The 19,887-nt window shown below is 38.4% G+C and overlaps 1 protein-coding gene across 6 annotated transcripts in view; it reads right to left on the reverse strand.

Annotated features, from left to right (window-relative positions):
• LOC136858352 (VPS35 endosomal protein-sorting factor-like) overlaps positions 1-19,887 on the reverse strand; it is a 326,083-nt gene that overhangs the window by 190,294 nt on the left and 115,902 nt on the right. For all 6 annotated transcript variants that reach the window (XM_067137830.2, XM_068225497.1, XM_067137825.2 and 3 more), the window contains 2 exons: positions 18,857-19,059; positions 18,640-18,767 (listed from right to left, as the gene is read on the reverse strand). In XM_067137830.2, coding sequence (XP_066993931.2) covers positions 18,640-18,767; positions 18,857-19,059 — 331 coding nt within the window. The remainder of the gene's footprint in view (positions 1-18,639; positions 18,768-18,856; positions 19,060-19,887) is intronic.

Consider the following 19,887-nt stretch of genomic DNA (forward strand, 5'->3'; position numbering starts at 1 on the left):
AAAGAAAATATATCATGCTGTATCTAAATTTGAGGGATCCATTTTGGTAAACTGTGGCATACTCTGCAAAAAACAAACTTTTAAAATGAGTATGAAATATAATTGCCATAAAATCACATCCCTACTAATGATCACTCAGAATAAGTGGGATTACTTCCAGACATCTAGTGCAGAACATTATAAAACTTAAAGCTTATACAGTAGAACAATACTGTACTTACATGCTGTGTAAAATTTGTTCATTTCAAAGAAAATTCTCTAAATTCTGTTTGGTAGATTCATAGATTGAAATAGGACCCCAGTAAGGTTAAATTATTGGTTAATCTTGCATAAAACAGAATTATTTTCTGGTCCCTAGCAATTCCAGTTTAGACAGGTTTTACTGTATAGCTGCAACCATTTTAATAATTTTTTTTTCCACCTTCTTCCTTTCTCTTGAGTGTATCATAGGCCTGTGTTTTTTCACAATGAACTAATACTTGGAAGAGATTTTACTGACTGCATCTGATTTCCATTTGCTTTTATGAGTTAAACATTTTCATCAAGGAGTGGAGTTTTATGTTTCTTCCCTCTCATATTCACTAAAAAACTGAGGAATAACAAGTACAGCTCAACAACACTCACTCTACAGAACAAGCATGCTCACACGGGTAGAAAATACAGGGAAACTGTGTTGAAAGTGCACTACCAGATTGAGATATGCATTCTTCTGTTAGAAGTCCAGCATTCCAGTATCTGGAGCGGGGGGGGGCATAAGCGCTCAAAACACGGGCAGGTGGTGACAAGTTCAGCAAGATGAACATTATCAGATGATCAGATTGTTGATTCCAACAAATGATGATGATGATGATGATGATTTTATAATAATAACAACAACACTTACCAAACAGATATTTGATTACTTTGGGAGAATAAAGGCCACTACAGCATTAAGGAAACGAAAAAGGATATGGAAAGGTTAAGCATCTCAGAAGTCCAGCTGTTAGAAAGGAATACGTTTAGGAACACAGTGAAGAATTTGGAAGGTGTTCAAGCTGCAGGAAGAACTAAGAAGACTGGAAGAGCCTGGACAGATGAATAATGGAAGCAGGCCAGCGAACGCATGAAGGAGTATTGGACACAGAGAAAACTCGGCACAAAGGGAAAAAAAATGTTGTAGCATGATCCTTAGTGGTCCATTCGCTTGTAAAAAAATAAATAAAAATAATAAAAAAAGAATAGAAATCGGTTGCATGGTAGAATTCCTTGCCTTTTCTAACGTATGTACTACACGTAACATTACATTGACAGGAATTCAGTTTTATTCTGAGATTATTCCCTCACATGACTGGAAATATCATTCCATTTGTTTCAGTTCTGTCTGATCAAGTGTAAAAGCATAATATTCCAGTATGTCTATATACTGCATTGCTTTTTGATGTATAGTTGGTACCTCTTCATCAAAGAATACTTCATTTTCATTACCACTTAAAATCATAACCTTTTCTGCCTTTTTTCCATAACTTTTCCCATGTAGTTGAGTTTCCAAGAACTCCAATATTAGAATGTTTTGCACTAGATGTCTGGAAGGGGTGTGATTTTATGGTGATTATTTACTCTGATTTTGGTGCTTATAATATGTATACTGATTTCAGAGAATATCCTGTGAATTTTGTGAATATTTCATACTCTGCAAAAAACAAACTTTTAAAATAACTATATTAAACTAACATGTTTGTTTAATTATTATGGAAACAAAATATAATAAGTGACATTTGTTTTGGAATTCATATAGAAACCTTAACACCTACCATAACACAAAAATGGTTTGAAGCATTATCTGGTAATTATTACCTACTCTTTCTCAGCAATAAAAAGACTGAGAATAATTTCTGCACTTGAACATGACAACGGAACCCTTTGATCTGGTAAAATGTCTTTGTAAATAAAAATCCTCTCTCACTGTCAACACTTGAAACTGAAAAACATCGAAATTACAGGGACATTGAAGAAAAACTGTTGTGAAATTCAAACAAGCCTATAAGAACACTGTTCACAGAGTCACATTCAGGTTTTTCTCTGGCAGATTCTCTTGCAATATTTTGAAGAGCTTGAAAAACCTCTTAAAAGTCTGTTTTTGAAACACTATCTAGCACAAGAATGTCTTTAACTTTACCTAGCAGGCTGTTGTCAACAATGTTACTGAAGAGATGGTAGGTAGAAAAGTTCTGCAGTGGCTCTAAACAATTTAGCTGCAGGGTCGTTTTTCATATAAAGTCCATTGAGCTTAGGGTACATTTTATGACCTAATGGATAGGATATTCCCTGTAAAATGGTGATGAGATCCACAACAGAAGTACAGTGTTCTTTGGTAAATGTTGCTTTACACTGTAGAGACTCCAAAACTTAGGTCACAAAAATATGAAAGTCCTGCTTAATCCAAATTACACACCAACACTTTGAAATAACAAACAATATCAACCAAATATTCTTCTATACAGAGAACTAACACCATCCAGGAACCCCAGCGAGTTACTACTGGTGAGGGAAACAATTTCATTAATTTTTCACTATTTTTGTCTTTTTCTTCAGGTTTTTCAAGCATCAGGATAAAGTTTTCACTGATGACAGGTGCAAAAGGCACCATGTGATCCACTCAAATCTCCTCGATGTATCGGTGGGCTGCCAGACTTCCATTCTCGGTGAACACAAGCTCCGTGCACACACTAGTGGTAATCCCAGCCCAGACCATCACAGAGCCTCCACTGAACAGTGTCCTTGCAGAGAAAGTACGAGGTGAACAATGTTCATCAGACCTTCTCCATACTCTCTCCCTTCCACCCGGTGCCCTCAAATAGAATCTGGAATCATCCGTAAACAGCAATGAGCTCCAATGCTCCACAGTCCAGTTATGATGGGCGTTGGTGAATTCCATCCGAGAGGCACAGTGCTCACATGTAAGCAGAGGTCTTGTAGCAGGCTTCTTGGACTTCAAATCTGTTTCATACAACTTCCTCCTTACTGTCCTTTTATTGATGTTCATGCCCCGTACTTGCTGCAAACGATTTCTGGCCTCCAGAGCTGTTATGTGTTGATCACGAAGATCTTGCAATTTGAGAAAGCAATCATTGCGCTCAGTAGTACTGGTCGTACGACCAGAGCTGGGCCTCCTGGTGTAGATATTGTCCTCTCTGTACCTAAACTATTGGCAGAGCCGATAGGTACGGGATTTCCTTTAAGATAACGAAGAAGGATCACTTCAGTGCATCATAGTAATAGTAGTTCAGCGGTTCCTGCTTGAGAGCGGTTGAAAGTACGTGTATGTGGTGGTCATAAATACTCGTCCCGCTTTAATAGTGTCTTTATAGCATGTGTGTATTAGTGTGTGAAATGGGGAAAGTTAAACAGAAATATGTACAGAAGTTTAGATCAGAGTGGTTGAAAGAGAAGATTTCTCGTGAATGGATTAATGGAATCTGAGTGGATCCTACAAAGGCGTTCAGTAGTAACTTGGTATGCAGAGACAAAAAAAACATACACAGGCTGCCAATGCAGTCGTAATCCAGCCAAAATTGGATGAGTCTGAGTTTTTTAACATTAGAAAAATGTAGTGAAACCATTATTTGTGTGCTGTCATACATCTATCTTATCTTGTGATCACTTAGGAACTCTAAGTAAAACTAAATTTAAGGGATTCAGGACTGGTAAAAATTTACTTTTACACAGGACTAAGCATAGCAGTATTATCAAGAATATTTTCTGACCATATTTTGCAAATGATCTTCGAAAGGACATTGGTGATAGCACTTACAGCATTTTGGTGGATGGATCTACAGACATTAGTGTCACTAAGTATCTGTGTATAGTAATTATTTATTATAGTGCCACTAAAAAAGGCATAATTACAACATTTTTTTGGCATAATAGAGCTTAATAAATGTAATGCCTTAGCTATTACAACAGCAATTAAAACTTGCTTGAAACATATTAACTACATAGTTAGACTTTAAGCTGGATTATGAATGTATTTTCATGAACTAGCTATAAAAGCATTAAATACTGGAAGGTGGGACTCTTCTTTCAACCTTAGTTGAATTGACCCTTGTTAATGAACAGGAGAACTGCCTATCACAAACTGTGATTTGATTGAAAACTGATCAGCGTGCTGTGATGATTGACATGTGTAGGGGAGGCAAAATGTGAAGCAAATAAGGAAGTACGGAATAAGTAGAGGCAAGGGAGGGATAAAGGGGAGTTTGTGAGGGAATGGCAGGGAGGTGTGTGTGTGTGTGTGTGTGTGTGTGTGTGTGTGTGTGTGTGTGTAAGGGGAATTGTTGATCAGTTTTTTCAATCCCAACCTTAACCTGAATGATATTTCTGAGAAGTCAAACACGCTTTTCGACTTCCTCATCTCAATTTTGAATAACCTCAAGTTGACAAGTAGTCGAACTGTCTATCACGTCTTGCACAACACTTTTTCACGCTACTTGCCCCTTCCGAAAAGCACCCCTGATCCACCTTAGACAATTTCCTCCCCCCTGCCACCTCTCACAAACTCTCTTTTATCCCTCCCCTACCTCTACTTATTCCTTCCTTATTTGCTTCACATTATGCCTTCCCTACACATATCAATCATCATGGCACGCTGAGAAGGGTGAGCCTCATAATTTAACTTGTTCTAAATTTCTTACCCCTTGTTTCATTTCAATTTAAGTCTCCCTTTTTTTAGACTTCATATATCTGCATCGAACTGAGAACTGAAGTCTTACACTGTATCCTAGGACTTCATGTATGTCGCTTTCCACTCTTTCTACGCTTTTTCACTCATTATTTACCATCAATTCAACTTCTTTTCACGTGATTACAGCACAGCGGGAATATACACGACTGTCATGTTACAAATGAACTTCAACTGAATTAACTTCTTCATAAAAAGCGTTGATATTTCTACGTACACATTTTTGACTGTGAATAACGTCTTATATTTGTTGTGTGTGTGTGTGTTTATAATTGTTTATGATTTGGTCCTTTTGCCCTGTTCTATTAATCGGCTGATAATGACACTTTAAATGCGTTGAAACCGGTCGCAAAGTTAACACGTTGTAACTTAATATTGGTACAACTTAATAACAGTGTATTGAAAAGGTGTAACCTCTATACTTTCTTTTTAGTATTGTGACATGCGGAGTGTCATTATTCACCTCAGCCAACCCTAAAAGTATGGACTGTCCATTAATATTTGTTGTTTGCTATGTCACCCCTCTTTTTGTATTTTTATAATTTACTCTACCCCTAGGGGTTCTGGGGGTATCCTACCCCCATAGAAATTTCTTCCAGATAGTAAGTCATATGTGTACCACGTGTGGTTGAGACGTACATACATACATACATACTGAACCCGACAGGGGCATGATCTAAGGACCTTTGGCTAATACTGACCTTCCAAATTACAGACGCAATGCTATCTGAGAAAAGGGACATCGAAATTAATCAATATCTGCATCAGTACGATATATAAATTGAGCCTTCAGAATTTATATTACAGGATTTCTTTATTTGCAACTTAATGTGCGATACTTCCTTTGTGTAACGGGGGAACGCAGCAGGAGCCAAGCCTAGCCAGAGTCAAGAGGGGAAACAATCGGTGGTTTCCCATGGCGTCACTCGAGAAGAAACATCCCTTCCTCACGACTGAGAGAATGAGGGGGAACAGATTTTTTCGAAGCGGAATACCAGAGCCATCTTTTTTTTCGGACTAGCCAACTTAATTCTCTACGAGATAAAATTTATTCAAATCTGAATTCTGGAGTCGTTCTTCACTTTAAAAGAGACAACTATCATTGAGCCATTTATTTAAGAGTCTCTAATGTCATATTACATGCTAACTTTTCGTACAAGAAGGAATACGGCCTCAGTTACGAGTGGAAAGTTACCAAAGGTCATCTGGTCATCATCATCAGTCACCCTTCAGAGGGGAGTTCACCAGAGCAGAGAGGGGGAAGCTGGACGGACTTTAATTAATTAAAGGAAATCTAATTAAGGATAATTGGGCGGATATGTCTCGGTCACATCAGACGGTTATTGGTCACTTGATCGTCGCACTATCACACCTCTAGGGTGCCGTGGATAGGCAATATGCAGATTTGTAGAAGGGGAAATCGCTTCTTTGTAAAAACCACTACAGTAAGGGAAGAGGGTCATTCGGGATTTTCAGCTTGGTGAGGGCGCGACGCTCGCACTAGTGCTTTGTTCTAGTGACTTAAACTTAAATTTTCAAGTGAAGTCAAATAATTCGTCTTAAATAAAATGAACAGAGTTATTTTTCGTGACACCTACGTGAATATTTAATTAACAGTGTCGTATCGGGAACTTACAGCGCGGAACGTAATAACATTATTATTATTATTATTATTACTGTAGCATGGCAGTGCCAACGAGCAACAAAGGCTAAAGTAGCTGTGATAGTTTGGTACTGAACCGCGAGTGATGGGATAGTATTCAAAGCAGTGCCTGAATGTTCATGTTGAATGCTGATTAATTGAAGTGTAAATTTAAATAGTGATGTGTCTGTGCACAGGAGTACTTCCAGTGATTTCATCAGCAAGGAACAATGAACTTCAATCCTGAAGTGGTGATGGAGCTGCAACTGATTACCGTGGTATCCATGGAGCAGCAGTAAATACAGGATGGATCTCCTGACCTGACAAAGATGTCGTTATCGTGATAGAGATGAGTATTAATTTTAATATCTGGCATGTCTAGTGGGGATGAGAAATGTTTATCATAAGCTGACGCTATAAAAGGTTAAAGATGTAGTCCAGTCGAATATAAAGTGCCGAAATGGGCATGTAGTTATTAATTCTTAGTTTACAAGGTCGGCGGCAGGTCTGAGCGATTGATTGTAAATAATTTAGGGAATATAATACTTTAGCTTTGCATGTGGTAGGGATTTATTCATTTATTTTATCTTGGGAGATTTTTGTTTGATTATTTGCGTCAGGAGACCAGCAGTAATGAGTTTAGGGAATTGCAGTTAGAGTGTAATTATTCTAATTTGGTAAGTGAATGACAGGTAAAAAAGGGTAAGTACTATATTGTGTGAAGGCACGGAGCTACAAGAATCGCCGGTGGAACTGATAACCCAAGGCCTCCGCTGATGTATTTAGATAGAGAGTCTTATATTTAAGTTGGATTATTTGATCAAATTTATCAGGATGTGATTATAATGCGTGTGTCAAATATTAATCCGTGTGAATATCAAATTAATTAAATAATTAAATAATTAATTAATTAATTAATGCATTGCCATGTGATGATAAAGTGACCGGGTATAACTATCAATAATTAGAAGTTATTAATTAGGGATGAATTGCCGTTGAGTGAGGGCGCAATTAAATTGTGAGTGCAAAGTAGATTCTGCACGATGACCAGGTATGATCAAAGCACCAGGTGAGTCATGCGGAATGACAGTCAAAGATGGAAATAATAATAATAATAATAATAATAATAATAATAATAATAATAATGGTCACGCGAATATTAGCATTGTAATACCGGTGTCACGTTGTAAAGTGACGTGATACTGTTGAGAAAATATGTGTTGATTTCAAGGTGATTTGCGTGGTTTTTGAGAAATGAGCCCATCGATTATTTTGTGAATGTACTTCAGTGTGAAGTGTTCTTGTTTCCTTTTGAAAGGGAATGTTACGCTTGTGTGGGCTATTGACCCTTGGGGTGGCGGATGTGGCCATCCGACCTTGCCCCAGTTGTGTTTTTTTTGTGTGGGTGTCCCGTAGCTGAGGAAAGAGGGACATTTCTGTTAAAGGGAAGTTGGCCTCTTTGAAAGGCTAAATATGTGATTTATTCAACATGCCAGAGTGGTGTATTTATTAACAAGTGACCCGGCCGATAATGCTAATGTTTGTCAGTGAATCATTGTTAATTGTTTGAATATAATATAGATAGGGATTACAGGACCATGTCTTCAGCGCATGGGGTTATCAGTTCAATGCTCAACGTAGGCATTGGAAGCCTACAGTGCCAAAAAGAAGATTGAAGTGCCTCATGTATTTGCTGCATATCATGTATGATTTTTATGTGTTCTATGTGTCATGTTTTGATTGTAAATAAGGTCGGCGATATGTCTGTCCATCGGCCTGGCAATGTCTATACTAGCAAGGGTCGGTTCGAACCCAGGTGTAGTTTCATATTTGTGTATTTTCTTTTACGTCATTTCATTGGAAAATCTAGGTTTTCATTAGAGTAGGGATCGCTCAGACATGTTGTTGCATGCATGTTAGTTTTATGTGGTAGTGATATGATATAGCCTCAGTGTTATGGTAAAAATTTCCATTCGCGTCATGTCGATACATTATAAGTTAAAAACTTCATTTTCCCGTATTGAACTGAGATTCACAATTGGAATGTCAAAGAGGTTCAACCTTTTCAATACAAAACGTGTTGTATAAGAAGTTCACAACATAATATTTATTGAATAATAAGGACCGGTTTCGACGCTCACTGCGTCATCATCAGCTAACAAAGATCAACAAATAGGCAAAGTACATGTCATGAATGATTAACATTAATAACTCTTGTATGGCTGAATGCAAATGGTAAACTGCTTTGTCATAAAAGCTAGGAGAAACTTGAGTAAAATATGATAATGTGATGTGACACATAAAACATAGTGGTTTGATGGGTAAAAATTATGCATAAAATTGAACTGATGCTATGAGCATGAGAGTCTGAATATGGTGATAAAACTATGTGGTAAAAATAAAATGGTAAAATTGTCCACTCTTCTGTTGTTCACTTCAGGCACATAAGTCCAGGTCCGATGTTATATAGTCAAACCAATAAAAAAATTTTTTGTCGAGGCCGGGACACCTGATGTTGGGCGATTGAATAAGGTTGCTCTTCAAATTAGTCTCAGCTCAACAGGGTAGTGAATCTTTAAGAGAGGAAAGAAAAACTAAGTTAGTGAAATGGAAGTCTAAATCGAGTTCGGTCAAGGGTGATAGAATATGAGACTCACCTTGTTTGGCGTGCTGAGTGTGTGGTGTAAGAAGAGTTCTGGACTAGTGAGAAGGTGTGACTGAGTAGCGAAGTTAGAGTGAGAGGGGTGGGGTGGGGGGAGGGGAGGGGAAGTGGAGAGGAGAGGGGTAGGGAGGCGGAGTTTAAGGTGGGTCAGGAGGGCGGAGTGGCAGTGGTGTGGGACGTAAAAGAGTACTGTGGAGAGCGTGAAAGATCGATTTTTCTCTCGTGGTTTTTATACCTCTAAAGACTTCTATTAGGTAGTCGAAAAGAATGCTGGATTTCTCTGAGATTTCGTTAAGATTTAAGTTAGGGTTAAAAAATTGGTCTAGGTGAATAAAACAGTTCTCCGTAACGTCGAGTAAAGGGCCTTTATTTATGTTTTTGAGAATTTCTAGGTCTTGTTCTATGGTGGTAAAATTATGCTTTAAGTCATGTATATGTTGGCCTATTGCGGAAAATCTATTATATCTGATGGCATTAACGTGTTCTAAGTATCTAACTTTGAAGCTGCGCCCGGTCTGTCCGACATATGAAGAAAGACAGTTATTGCATTGAAAACGGTAAACACCTGACATTGCATAAGTGTCAGACCTGTTAACTGATTTGGAATTGTGAACTATATCTATGTTTCTATTGCTGGTTCTGTAAGAAATTTTAATATTATGTTTCTTGAAAATATTCGTTACACTGTGTATATTTTCATTAAAGGTGAAGGTGGCGAATAGGGCAGGGTTATGTCTTTCTTTGGTTAATGTTGACTTCAGTCTATGTTTACATTTGTTAATGATGCGTTCTATGAATGAGGCATTATAACCGTTAAATTTAGCAATGGCCCGAATGGTGTTCAATTCCTTCTTTAGGTTTTCCTTGGATAAGGGTATTTTTAGTGCACGGTCTACCATGCTATAGTAAGTGGCACATTTATGTGCATGTGGATGTGTAGAGTCGTTTCTGATAGTGGTCGCTGTTTGGGTTGGTTTTCTGTAGATATTGTATTCTAAAGAAGAAGGATGTCGTTTAATTGTAAGGTCTAAAAAATTGATCGAGTAATTGGACTCAGATTCTAATGTGAATTTTATATTAGGATCAATCTTGTTTAAGTTATTAAGAGTAGTGGCTGCATTAACCGTTCTATCATCTAGAATAACTAGAGTATCATCAACATACCTAGACCAGAAGTGTATATTTGAAAAAGTGTTACTAGTGTTAATTGCAGTGTCTTCTAGGAAATCTATGTAAATTTCAGCCAAAATTCCTGAGGCCGGCGACCCCATAGCCAGTCCATCTTGTTGGTAAATGCATTTATCAAATGCGAAATAGTTGTTATGTATTACGAGTTTTAGGACCTGCATAAAGTCTTGGATCTCTAGTTTACTTAGCCCACTATATGTTTTTAGGTTTTTTAGTATTATGGGAAGGAGTTTTTTGGTGTTGATACTGGGATACATATTATTGATATCGAATGAGTGAAGGGTATGAAATGGCAGTATTTCAAATTTATTCAGTTTTTCGATTAGTTCGATGGTGTTTTTTACGGATTTTTTCGACTGAAATTTATAGTTTCTACTAAGAAATTTTTGTATGAATTGGGCCAGTTTATATAATGGGCTAGGTCTGTAGTTAATGATGGGGCGTATGGGGACGTCGGTCTTATGGATTTTGGGGAGAGCTTTAGCGGTAGGCAGGCCGGGATTCATATTAATTAATCTCGTTTTTTCATGTTCTGTAAAAAGGAATGATGTATTTTTTAAAGTTTGTTTTAGGAGACGTTGGATTTGCTGTGTCGGATCTTTTTTGACTAAGGAGAAAGAACCAGTATTGAAAAAACTTTTTGTTTTTTCGATATAATCGTTTTTATCCATGATGACCGTTGTATTACCCTTGTCAGCTTTTGTGATGATAAGGTTATGAACTTTAATTTTATCCGCGAGTTTTTTAATGTGTTCTCGTTCTGCAAAGATTTTTTTATGTGAAATAATATTAGTAGCAGTTGTCCTGTTTTTTAGGTTATTGATTTTGTTTAAAGTTCGTTTGACCTCGAATCTAACCTCATCTTGTGCATCTAAAGGTATTTTATTTATGGCTGTTTCGGATTCTATGACTAGTGTGGTAGCGATGTTAACTTTATTTGAATTGGGCCAATTGTGTTTTGGTCCTTTTTCGAGGATCTCGTTATCCTTGTCCGAAAGTGTTATTTCTGTTAAGTTAACTACTGGGGGATGGAAATGTTCTATTAAAGACTCTAGGTTACGGGTACTCGATTCGTTAGGAAATGCTGTAGTTGGACTATTCAGCCTTGCGTTATTTTTAAGGTTGTTGAGTTTCTTCTCATGTGTTACTTGTTTTTGTTCAAGTATGTAGAACAGTTTGTCCGCAATTTTACTTTGGAAAATATTCCATTGGGCTTTAGAAAGTAAATGTGCTGTCTCAAGGTGCGTCTCATATAGTTTGTTATTTAAAAAAGATTTTTTCTTGTATAAAAATCTTATTTCATTCTTAAGCCAGATTTTATTTACCTTGGCTTGGGTTTTCGAGTGTTGAGGAGATTTTCGTTGCGTTTTTTTCGAGTTATTTTTAAGAAAGTTCGGAGTTAAATTGTATAATAAACATTGTTTTAAGAAACGAATGTCCTTGCCCAGTTTTGCGATCTTTATTCTAAGGCCCATGTATTGATGGGCTTTAAATTTTGCTTGGTTAGCTTTGTCATTATAAGTTAAAAACTTCATTTTCCCGTATTGAACTGAGATTCACAATTGGAATGTCAAAGAGGTTCAACCTTTTCAATACAAAACGTGTTAAATATTATGTTGTGAACTTCTTATACAACACGTTTTGTATTGAAAAGGTTGAACCTCTTTGACATTCCAATTGTGAGTCATGTCGATACATCGCTTCGTGATAAATTAACTCATTTCTATCACGCACAATGGACAAACGTCCACAGAATAATTCATAACACTTATAAATATTAATGTAGTTCATCAGTGTATCTTAATGTGTCATTCTCATCACCATCAAGGTTAAATAAACCGGTCTTGTTAGCTAAAATTTAATCCGAATGTGTTCTCATTGTAGTAAGGTATGACCCGTATTTCCTGCCCTGTATGCCTATAAGGATTACTTTAGTTCAGTGCCTATTTATTTATAATTTCTTAGACCTGTGTGCGACCCTGTAGATCTCATGCCGGTGCCTTATTAGGGTAGCGGCGGGTGCAATACATCCATACATCCATCTATCCTTAAACTCAGTTTCATTGGACATTTCCTTTTCTTCACCCATTCTCCCCCCCACATGCTGACTGGGACTGAACTTTGTCTTAAGTGGCGTCCAGAGGGTCACAGTTCATCTCAGCAACCCCAAAAACTATGGATTTGATACAAATATAGGTCGTTTTCAATTATGTTTACTTTTCACGCCTACCCCAGCGATCTATGGGTCTCTTACCACCACAGTATTTTTTTCCAGATAGTAAGTCATACTTTTATCAATTACAGTTGACAGCTACACTGGAACACACAAACATTCATAATCTCGGTCATTAAGGGCATTTTATTTTTTCCTCCTTTCTCTCCTCTATGCCAAAGGGGGCTGAACTTGGACTTTGAAAGAATCCGGATTGTCACTATTCATCCCAACGACCCCGAAAACTATGGATTTGACACTATTTTTGATTATTTTTATATTTCACTCCCCCTCGTCACCCACCCCAAATGGGGCTGAAACTGCACTTTAAACAAATCCGGATTGTCACTATTCATCTCAGCGACCCCAAAAACTATGGATTGGATACTATTTTCGATTACTTTTATATCTGACCCCCCTCTCCTCCCTGGTCCCAAGTGTGCTTGGGGTGTTTTACTTCCATATGGTTTGTCTCCTGATACTAAGTCATAGTCAAAAGTGTACCAAATCAGGTTGAAATCACCCCAATGGTTTAGGAGCAGATGTAGTACAAACCCACCCACCCACATACATACATACATACAATGACTTATATATCTATATATACAGGGTTATTACAAATGTTTGAAGCAATTTCATAAGTTCACTGTAGCTCCATGAATTGCCATATGGTCACAAAACTCAACAGTCATGTAGAAAAACTCAAAGTTTTGGTCTGCTGAAGTCGCACTTCAGATTTCTGCCATGAGAGCGCAGCAGCAGTGAGCAGTGCGCAGTGAGAAAAGATGGCTACAGGAGCTGAGAAAGTGTTTGCTGTGCTTGAAATGCACTCACATCAGTCTGTCATAACAGTGCAATGGCACTTCAGGATGAAGTACCACAAAGATCCACCAACTGCTAACTCCATTCGGCGATGGTATGTGCAGTTTAAAACTTCAGGATGCTTCTGCAAGGGGAAATCAATGGGTCAGCCTGCAGTGACTGAAGAAACAGTTGATCGCGTGCGAGCAAGTTTCATGCGTAGCCCACAGAAGTCAACGGAGAAAGCAAGCAGAGAGCTGAACATACCACAGCCAACCGTTTGGAAAATCTTACGGAAACAACTAAAGCAAAAGCCTTACCGCTTACAATTGCTAAAAGCCCTGACTCCCGATTGCAAAATCAAATTCCTTGAATTTTTGGTGCAGTTGCAATAGTGCATGGGAGAGGATGAGTTTAGTACGAAACTTGTCTTCAGTGATGAAGCAATATTTTTTGTTAAGGGTGTTAACAGACACATTATGCGAAACTGGGGGTTAGAGAATCCTCGCGCTATCGTGCAGCACATTCGAAATTCACCGAAAGTTAATGTGTTTTGTGCAGTCTCACAGTTTAAAGTGTACGGCCACTTTTTCTTCTGCGAAAAATCCATTACAGGACACGTGTATCTGGACATGCTGGAAAATTGGCTCATACCGAAACTGGAGGACAGAGCGGACTTCATCTTCCAAAAGGATGGTGCTCCACCCCAATTGCATGGTGATGTTAGTCAAATCTTAAACATGAGATTGCCAAACTGATGGATCGGTCATGGTGGTGGAGCTGATGATCAGCAATTCATGTCATGGTCTCCACGCTCTCCTGACCTAGCCCCATGAGGTTTCTTTGTTTGGGGTTACGTGAAAGACTTAGTGTTTACAGCTCCTCTCCCAACAAACCTACCAGAACTGCGAGCTCGCATCAACCGTGCTTTTGAATCCATTGATAGGGACATGTTGCACCGAGTGTGAGATGAACTTGATTATAGGCTTGATGCCTACATAATTACTAAAGGGGTGCTATCAAACATTTGTAAATGAGAAAAAACTTTTTGAGTTTTCTGTGTGTGTGCGAAGCGTTGTGACTATATGTCAAATAATAAAGTTATTGTAGAGCTTTGGTATCGCTCAAATCATTTGTAATAACCCTGTATATACATACTGCACCTTTCCTGCATCCAGGGTGCTTCGTGAAGAAATCCAGACTAGCAGACTCTCAGGATTAGTTGACTGTCATTATTTTTAACGTGAATTCCGGGAAAGATCCGAAATACTTCTTGACGAGCGAATCATTTGCCCAAGTTAACAATGGATGTCTCCATCCTACGGATCATGTTTCAGCAAGAAAATAATTCCTATTATATCTTAAATCTAAAAAAATATGAAATGCCTAAGCTAGATGATGAATAGGAATACCAATATATCTTAATCATAATTATTAAAATTCTAAAAATCGAGAAAAGAAAAATGTAATTGAGGAAAATCATCCTTTGATATTAAATTCATTCTGCTTCGTCATAGTAACTAGGATTGTTGATCAAAAACTTATAATAATTATGTACAATAAAAATTATTTAAATTTGAAATCTTGAAATAAAATTTGAAATGCACTCACATAATATCTTCACATCATCAATCACATTGTAAAAATGTTTATAAATCAAAATCAAAGTCTCTTTAAATTATTTACAAATCATCCTGGAAAGTATCATATTTTGGCATCATATTTCACTCTTCTTTTTGTAATTACTTAGGATGAGCATAAGGTTTCGTTTAAATGCATCAGGAAAAGGATGAGTATCAAGTTAGCAATAACTTGTGCTAATATTTACATTAATATCTAATATCATTTGTCAACACAAATATATCACTCATCTCATTAATCTTCAAGTCAATTTGACCGTAAAAATGTAACTAATGAGATATATCCTCACATGAACATCTGAATTCCAACATATTACTTTGTGTCATTTACTAAAATAGGTAAAGGATATCATTCATGAAGAGTCTATGAATTATCTAACCTTTTGGAATTATGTATAAAGAAATAATAATGCCCATGCATATGATTCGGTGTATGCCATGCTTATTTTCAAAGAAAATTCAACATTATGGTAGAGATCTAGGTTAAAATTGATCAAATTACTACTCAACACTTCCTAAAATGATTCACTGCGATTTTCTATTTATGCCATAACTTATTATAAACTCCACCATATACACTGACTGACAGAGCAAATGCAACACCAAGAAGGAGTGGTCAGAACTTTATGCCAATTGCAGGGTAGACTGACGTCACTGAGGTATGCTCATGATGTGAAATGCGCCGCTGTGCTGCGCACGTAGCGAACGATAAATGGGACACGGCGTTGGCGAATGGCCCACTTCGTACCGTGATTTCTCAGCCGACAGTCATTGTAGAACGTGTTGTCGTGTGCCACAGGACACGTGTATAGCTAAGAATGCCAGGCCGCCGTCAACGGAGGCATTTCCAGCAGACAGACGACTTTACGAGGGGTATGGTGATCGGGCTGACAAGGGCAGGTTGGTCGCTTCGTCAAATCGCAGCCGATACCCATAGGGATGTGTCCACGGTGCAGCGCCTGTGGCGAAGATGGTTGGCGCAGGGACATGTGGCACGTGCGAGGGGTCCAGGCGCAGCCCGAGTGACGTCAGCACGCGAGGATCGGCGCATCCGCCGCCAAGCGATGGCAGCCCCGCACGCCACGTCAACCGCCATTCTTCAGCATGTGCAAGACACCCTGGCTGTTCCAATATCGACCAGAACAATTTCCCGTCGATTGGTTGAAGGAGGCCTGCACTCCCGGCGTCCGCTCAGAAGACTACCATTGACTCCACAGCATAGACGTGCACGCCTGGCATGGTGCCGGGCTAGAGCGACTTGGATGAGGGAATGGCGGAACGTCGTGTTCTCCGATGAGTCACGCTTCTGTTCTGTCAGTGATAGTCACCGCAGACGAGTGTGGCGTCGGCGTGGAGAAAGGTCAAATCCGGCAGTAACTGTGAAGCGCCCTACCGCTAGACAACGCGGCATCATGGTTTGGGGCGCTATTGCGTATGATTCCACGTCACCTCTAGTGCGTATTCAAGGCACGTTAAATGCCCACCGCTACGTGCAGCATGTGCTGCGGCCGGTGGCACTCCCGTACCTTCAGGGGCTGCCCAATGCTCTGTTTCAGCAGGATAATGCCCGCCCACACACTGCTCGCATCTCCCAACAGGCTCTACGAGGTGTACAGATGCTTCCGTGGCCAGCGTACTCTCCGGATCTCTCACCAATCGAACACGTGTGGGATCTCATTGGACGCCGTTTGCAAACTCTGCCCCAGCGTCGTACGGACGACCAACTGTGGCAAATGGTTGACAGAGAATGGAGAACCATCCCTCAGGACACCATCCGCACTCTTATTGACTCTGTACCTCGACGTGTTTCTGCGTGCATCGCCGCTCGCGGTGGTCCTACATCCTACTGAGTCGATGCCGTGCGCATTGTGTAACCTGCATATCGGTTTGAAATAAACATCAATTATTCGTCCGTGCCGTCTCTGTTTTTCCCCCAACTTTCATCCCTTTCGAACCACTCCTTCTTGGTGTTGCATTTGCTCTGTCAGTCAGTGTATTTTCATCATTGTGGGATATGGATTCCTGTCAACGAATGATTATCATGGTATCATGAATATTAATGATCGTGGATTGCATCATATATCCTTCTCTTTTACTTCATAATCAATCATTTTCTTCTTTACCGACGTAGCAACACATATTCTAATTCTCTATCGTTCCTTATATTAATTTAATACTTCACTATCACTTTCTTCTCATTTATCATGTCATATTTCTTCCTTTTCTTCCCAACAATTCTCATATGTATTTCAACTTGATGCTTGGAATCATTTAATTCTTAATTATTCACTTGATTAATCCATTCTCTTCTTAACTATTCTCATTACCACTTCAAATTATTCTCATATCTATATATTATTCTACTCTGACTTCCTATGGCACTGTTCAACCTTCATACTCTATGATACTAATCATCATTCACATAGAACCTTAAATATTCTACCAATATACATCTCATAATTCATATAGAATATCCTTTCAATATGTTTCAATGTCATAGCAATGGCACTAATGTATAATTCACTTCGCACCTCTAACCAGGATTGGTTATGTCTTAAAGCTGACTTCCTATATCCATGTATTTTGACAAAAATGCAACATTAATCCACGAGAATCTTAATTGAGATCTTTTGAAGACTACAATGATCAACCATCTATTCATAAACAATTATGAATGATTACATTGGATTTTATAACATTGATTTACCTTACTTTACTGAAAAACTTATATTTTTCCTTCGGCTCCTCCAGGATTGGATTCGTTTCTCCTTGACAGCTATGGTTCGGGCTTGGCAATCACATCCTGCTGTTGGTCATCGGGATGCTTTGGGAAATGAACACCTTTGTTGCCATCATCTCAGTTCATCCTCCTCTGGACAATCTCACCGTAGTCTTCTTAGAAATACATAGCAACCAGAACTTGCGCAAATGGGATACAAATATACATATATTAAGTTTATTGTGTCATAATGTTGAATCTAAAGCCTTCTAAGATTATAGTTTCAATGACAATTCTTTCGTCTTGAATTTAATCTTAATAATGTTTGCAGATTACCAATATGTCTACCCTTGTCTCAGTTTTATATACTGAAATTATTTTTTTAGAAGTTGATTTATATATATCTGCGTAGTATAGAATTCTCTTCCTTGTAAATGAGTCGAGGCCCAGTCTTCGCTGTGATGAAATTTAATGTATGAACTCCTTTATAATTCCTCTTATTTGGCGGCTTTAATTATTGATTTTGTAATTATGCGTCCTCTAATAAATGTAGACCTCATAAATCTTCTTCTTCTAATGATTTTCTTTCAACTCTTGAGATTATATATGCGTTTTCAGTCTCTTCAGATCAACACATCCGTTCTTTAAGCTTGCTCATTCAATTTTCCTTTTGTAATAGTACAGTGACTTAACAATTTTGAGTCCTTTTTTTTCTTGTCTGAGCCACTGCCATGTTGATCTTTACTATTCTAATCTCGTTTTATATATATATATATATCTCCTTGATATGAATGACCGAGTTTATGCAGCATTTTTAACTTTGATATCAGCAATGGCGACCATTTTAAGCTCCATTGAATTATCATTTTAGGACAGTGAAATGGCACAATACACGTATACATATACGTATGTACATATATATATTTTAACCAGAAGGTTTCCATAACTAAGTAAACAGTTTTCCATGTTTGAAATGTTGTCTTTATAACATGTTATTCAAGGAGAAAAGACTTTGTATTTCCTGTATATAACAAGAGAAAAAAAAAACCTATACTTACATATATTCAGCTTTGCTGCGCAATCTTTCATAGACCAGTTTTCCAAATATATCTAAAATATCTGTAATGAGAACAAACTTGCTCGGATAGAACTGGATAACAGAAGTATCGACCAATAATTTGGAACACTGGAATATAGAATAAAATCACAAGCATTAACGGTGGATTCTGAATGGAACATGTCATCGCAGAATTATAAACTGTCCAAAATACAAACCTGAATTGCGATTTTAAGAGCCTTGACACGCTGATCATGATGCCACGCTTGAACAAGTTCTTGGTTTAATTGTTCAATGCGCCCCATGTATTCTTGTTGAGATAAATCGAGCATCTGTCGCACTGAGCCTTCTTCAAAATCATCCAACTGTTCTAATCGGTTCTTTACTTTATCTACTACTGATGTCTGAGCTTTGACCACAACTGAAATAGTACACAAAAAAGATGAAAAAGGAAGTAATTTATTATGAAACAATAGAGGGATACATGATACATGACAACAGACATTCAGAAGTAACAAATTATTTACACAGGTGGGTCGGTGGGGGAGATACAGTACCATATTACTGTACTAATACAACAAATAGGCCTACTTGTGGAATCTGGGCCACAGTAATGACACCAAGTCGCTCTGGAAATATATTCACAGCAAATGTGGCAATACTACACCCAGCAGCTCAACACAAGGGGGCAAATATCCAACGTAAAAAACGGCGTGGGGCCTCCGGAGAGGCCTAGTGCAGGTCTTTCGAGTTGACGCTGTATAGGTGACCTGCGCATCTGTGAGGATGGGGCCCTACCTACAATTAATTTCAATTCTGAAGACAGCACAAACACCCAGCCTGCAAGCACTAGGAATTAACTAAAGGAAGTTAAAATTCCTGGCCCAACCAGGAATCAAATACGGGACCCCATGGACCACAGGCCAGTACAGTAACCATTTAGCCATGGAACCAGACAATATCCAAGGTAACTCCAACATAGCGAGAGCATTTAATATCTCATTTAAGGACAACATGAATGAATCCACAAATACGCTTCCCCTCCGGCCCTTGCTGCATACCAAACCACACCTCCAACTGAGGGAAGTACACGTGACTTCTTACAAAATCAAGCTGGTACTTCAAAACCTAAAGCCAGACTGTGCCACAGGACCGGACTTTGTTCCTGCTAACATTCTTAAGAACTTGCAGCTATTTACAACCTATCACTTACCTCCGGCAAGTTGCCAGTAACATGGAAGACAGCCAA

The sequence above is a fragment of the Anabrus simplex genome, chromosome 1 (assembly GCF_040414725.1).
Source record: "Anabrus simplex isolate iqAnaSimp1 chromosome 1, ASM4041472v1, whole genome shotgun sequence".
Classification (NCBI taxonomy): Eukaryota; Metazoa; Arthropoda; class Insecta; order Orthoptera; family Tettigoniidae; genus Anabrus; species Anabrus simplex.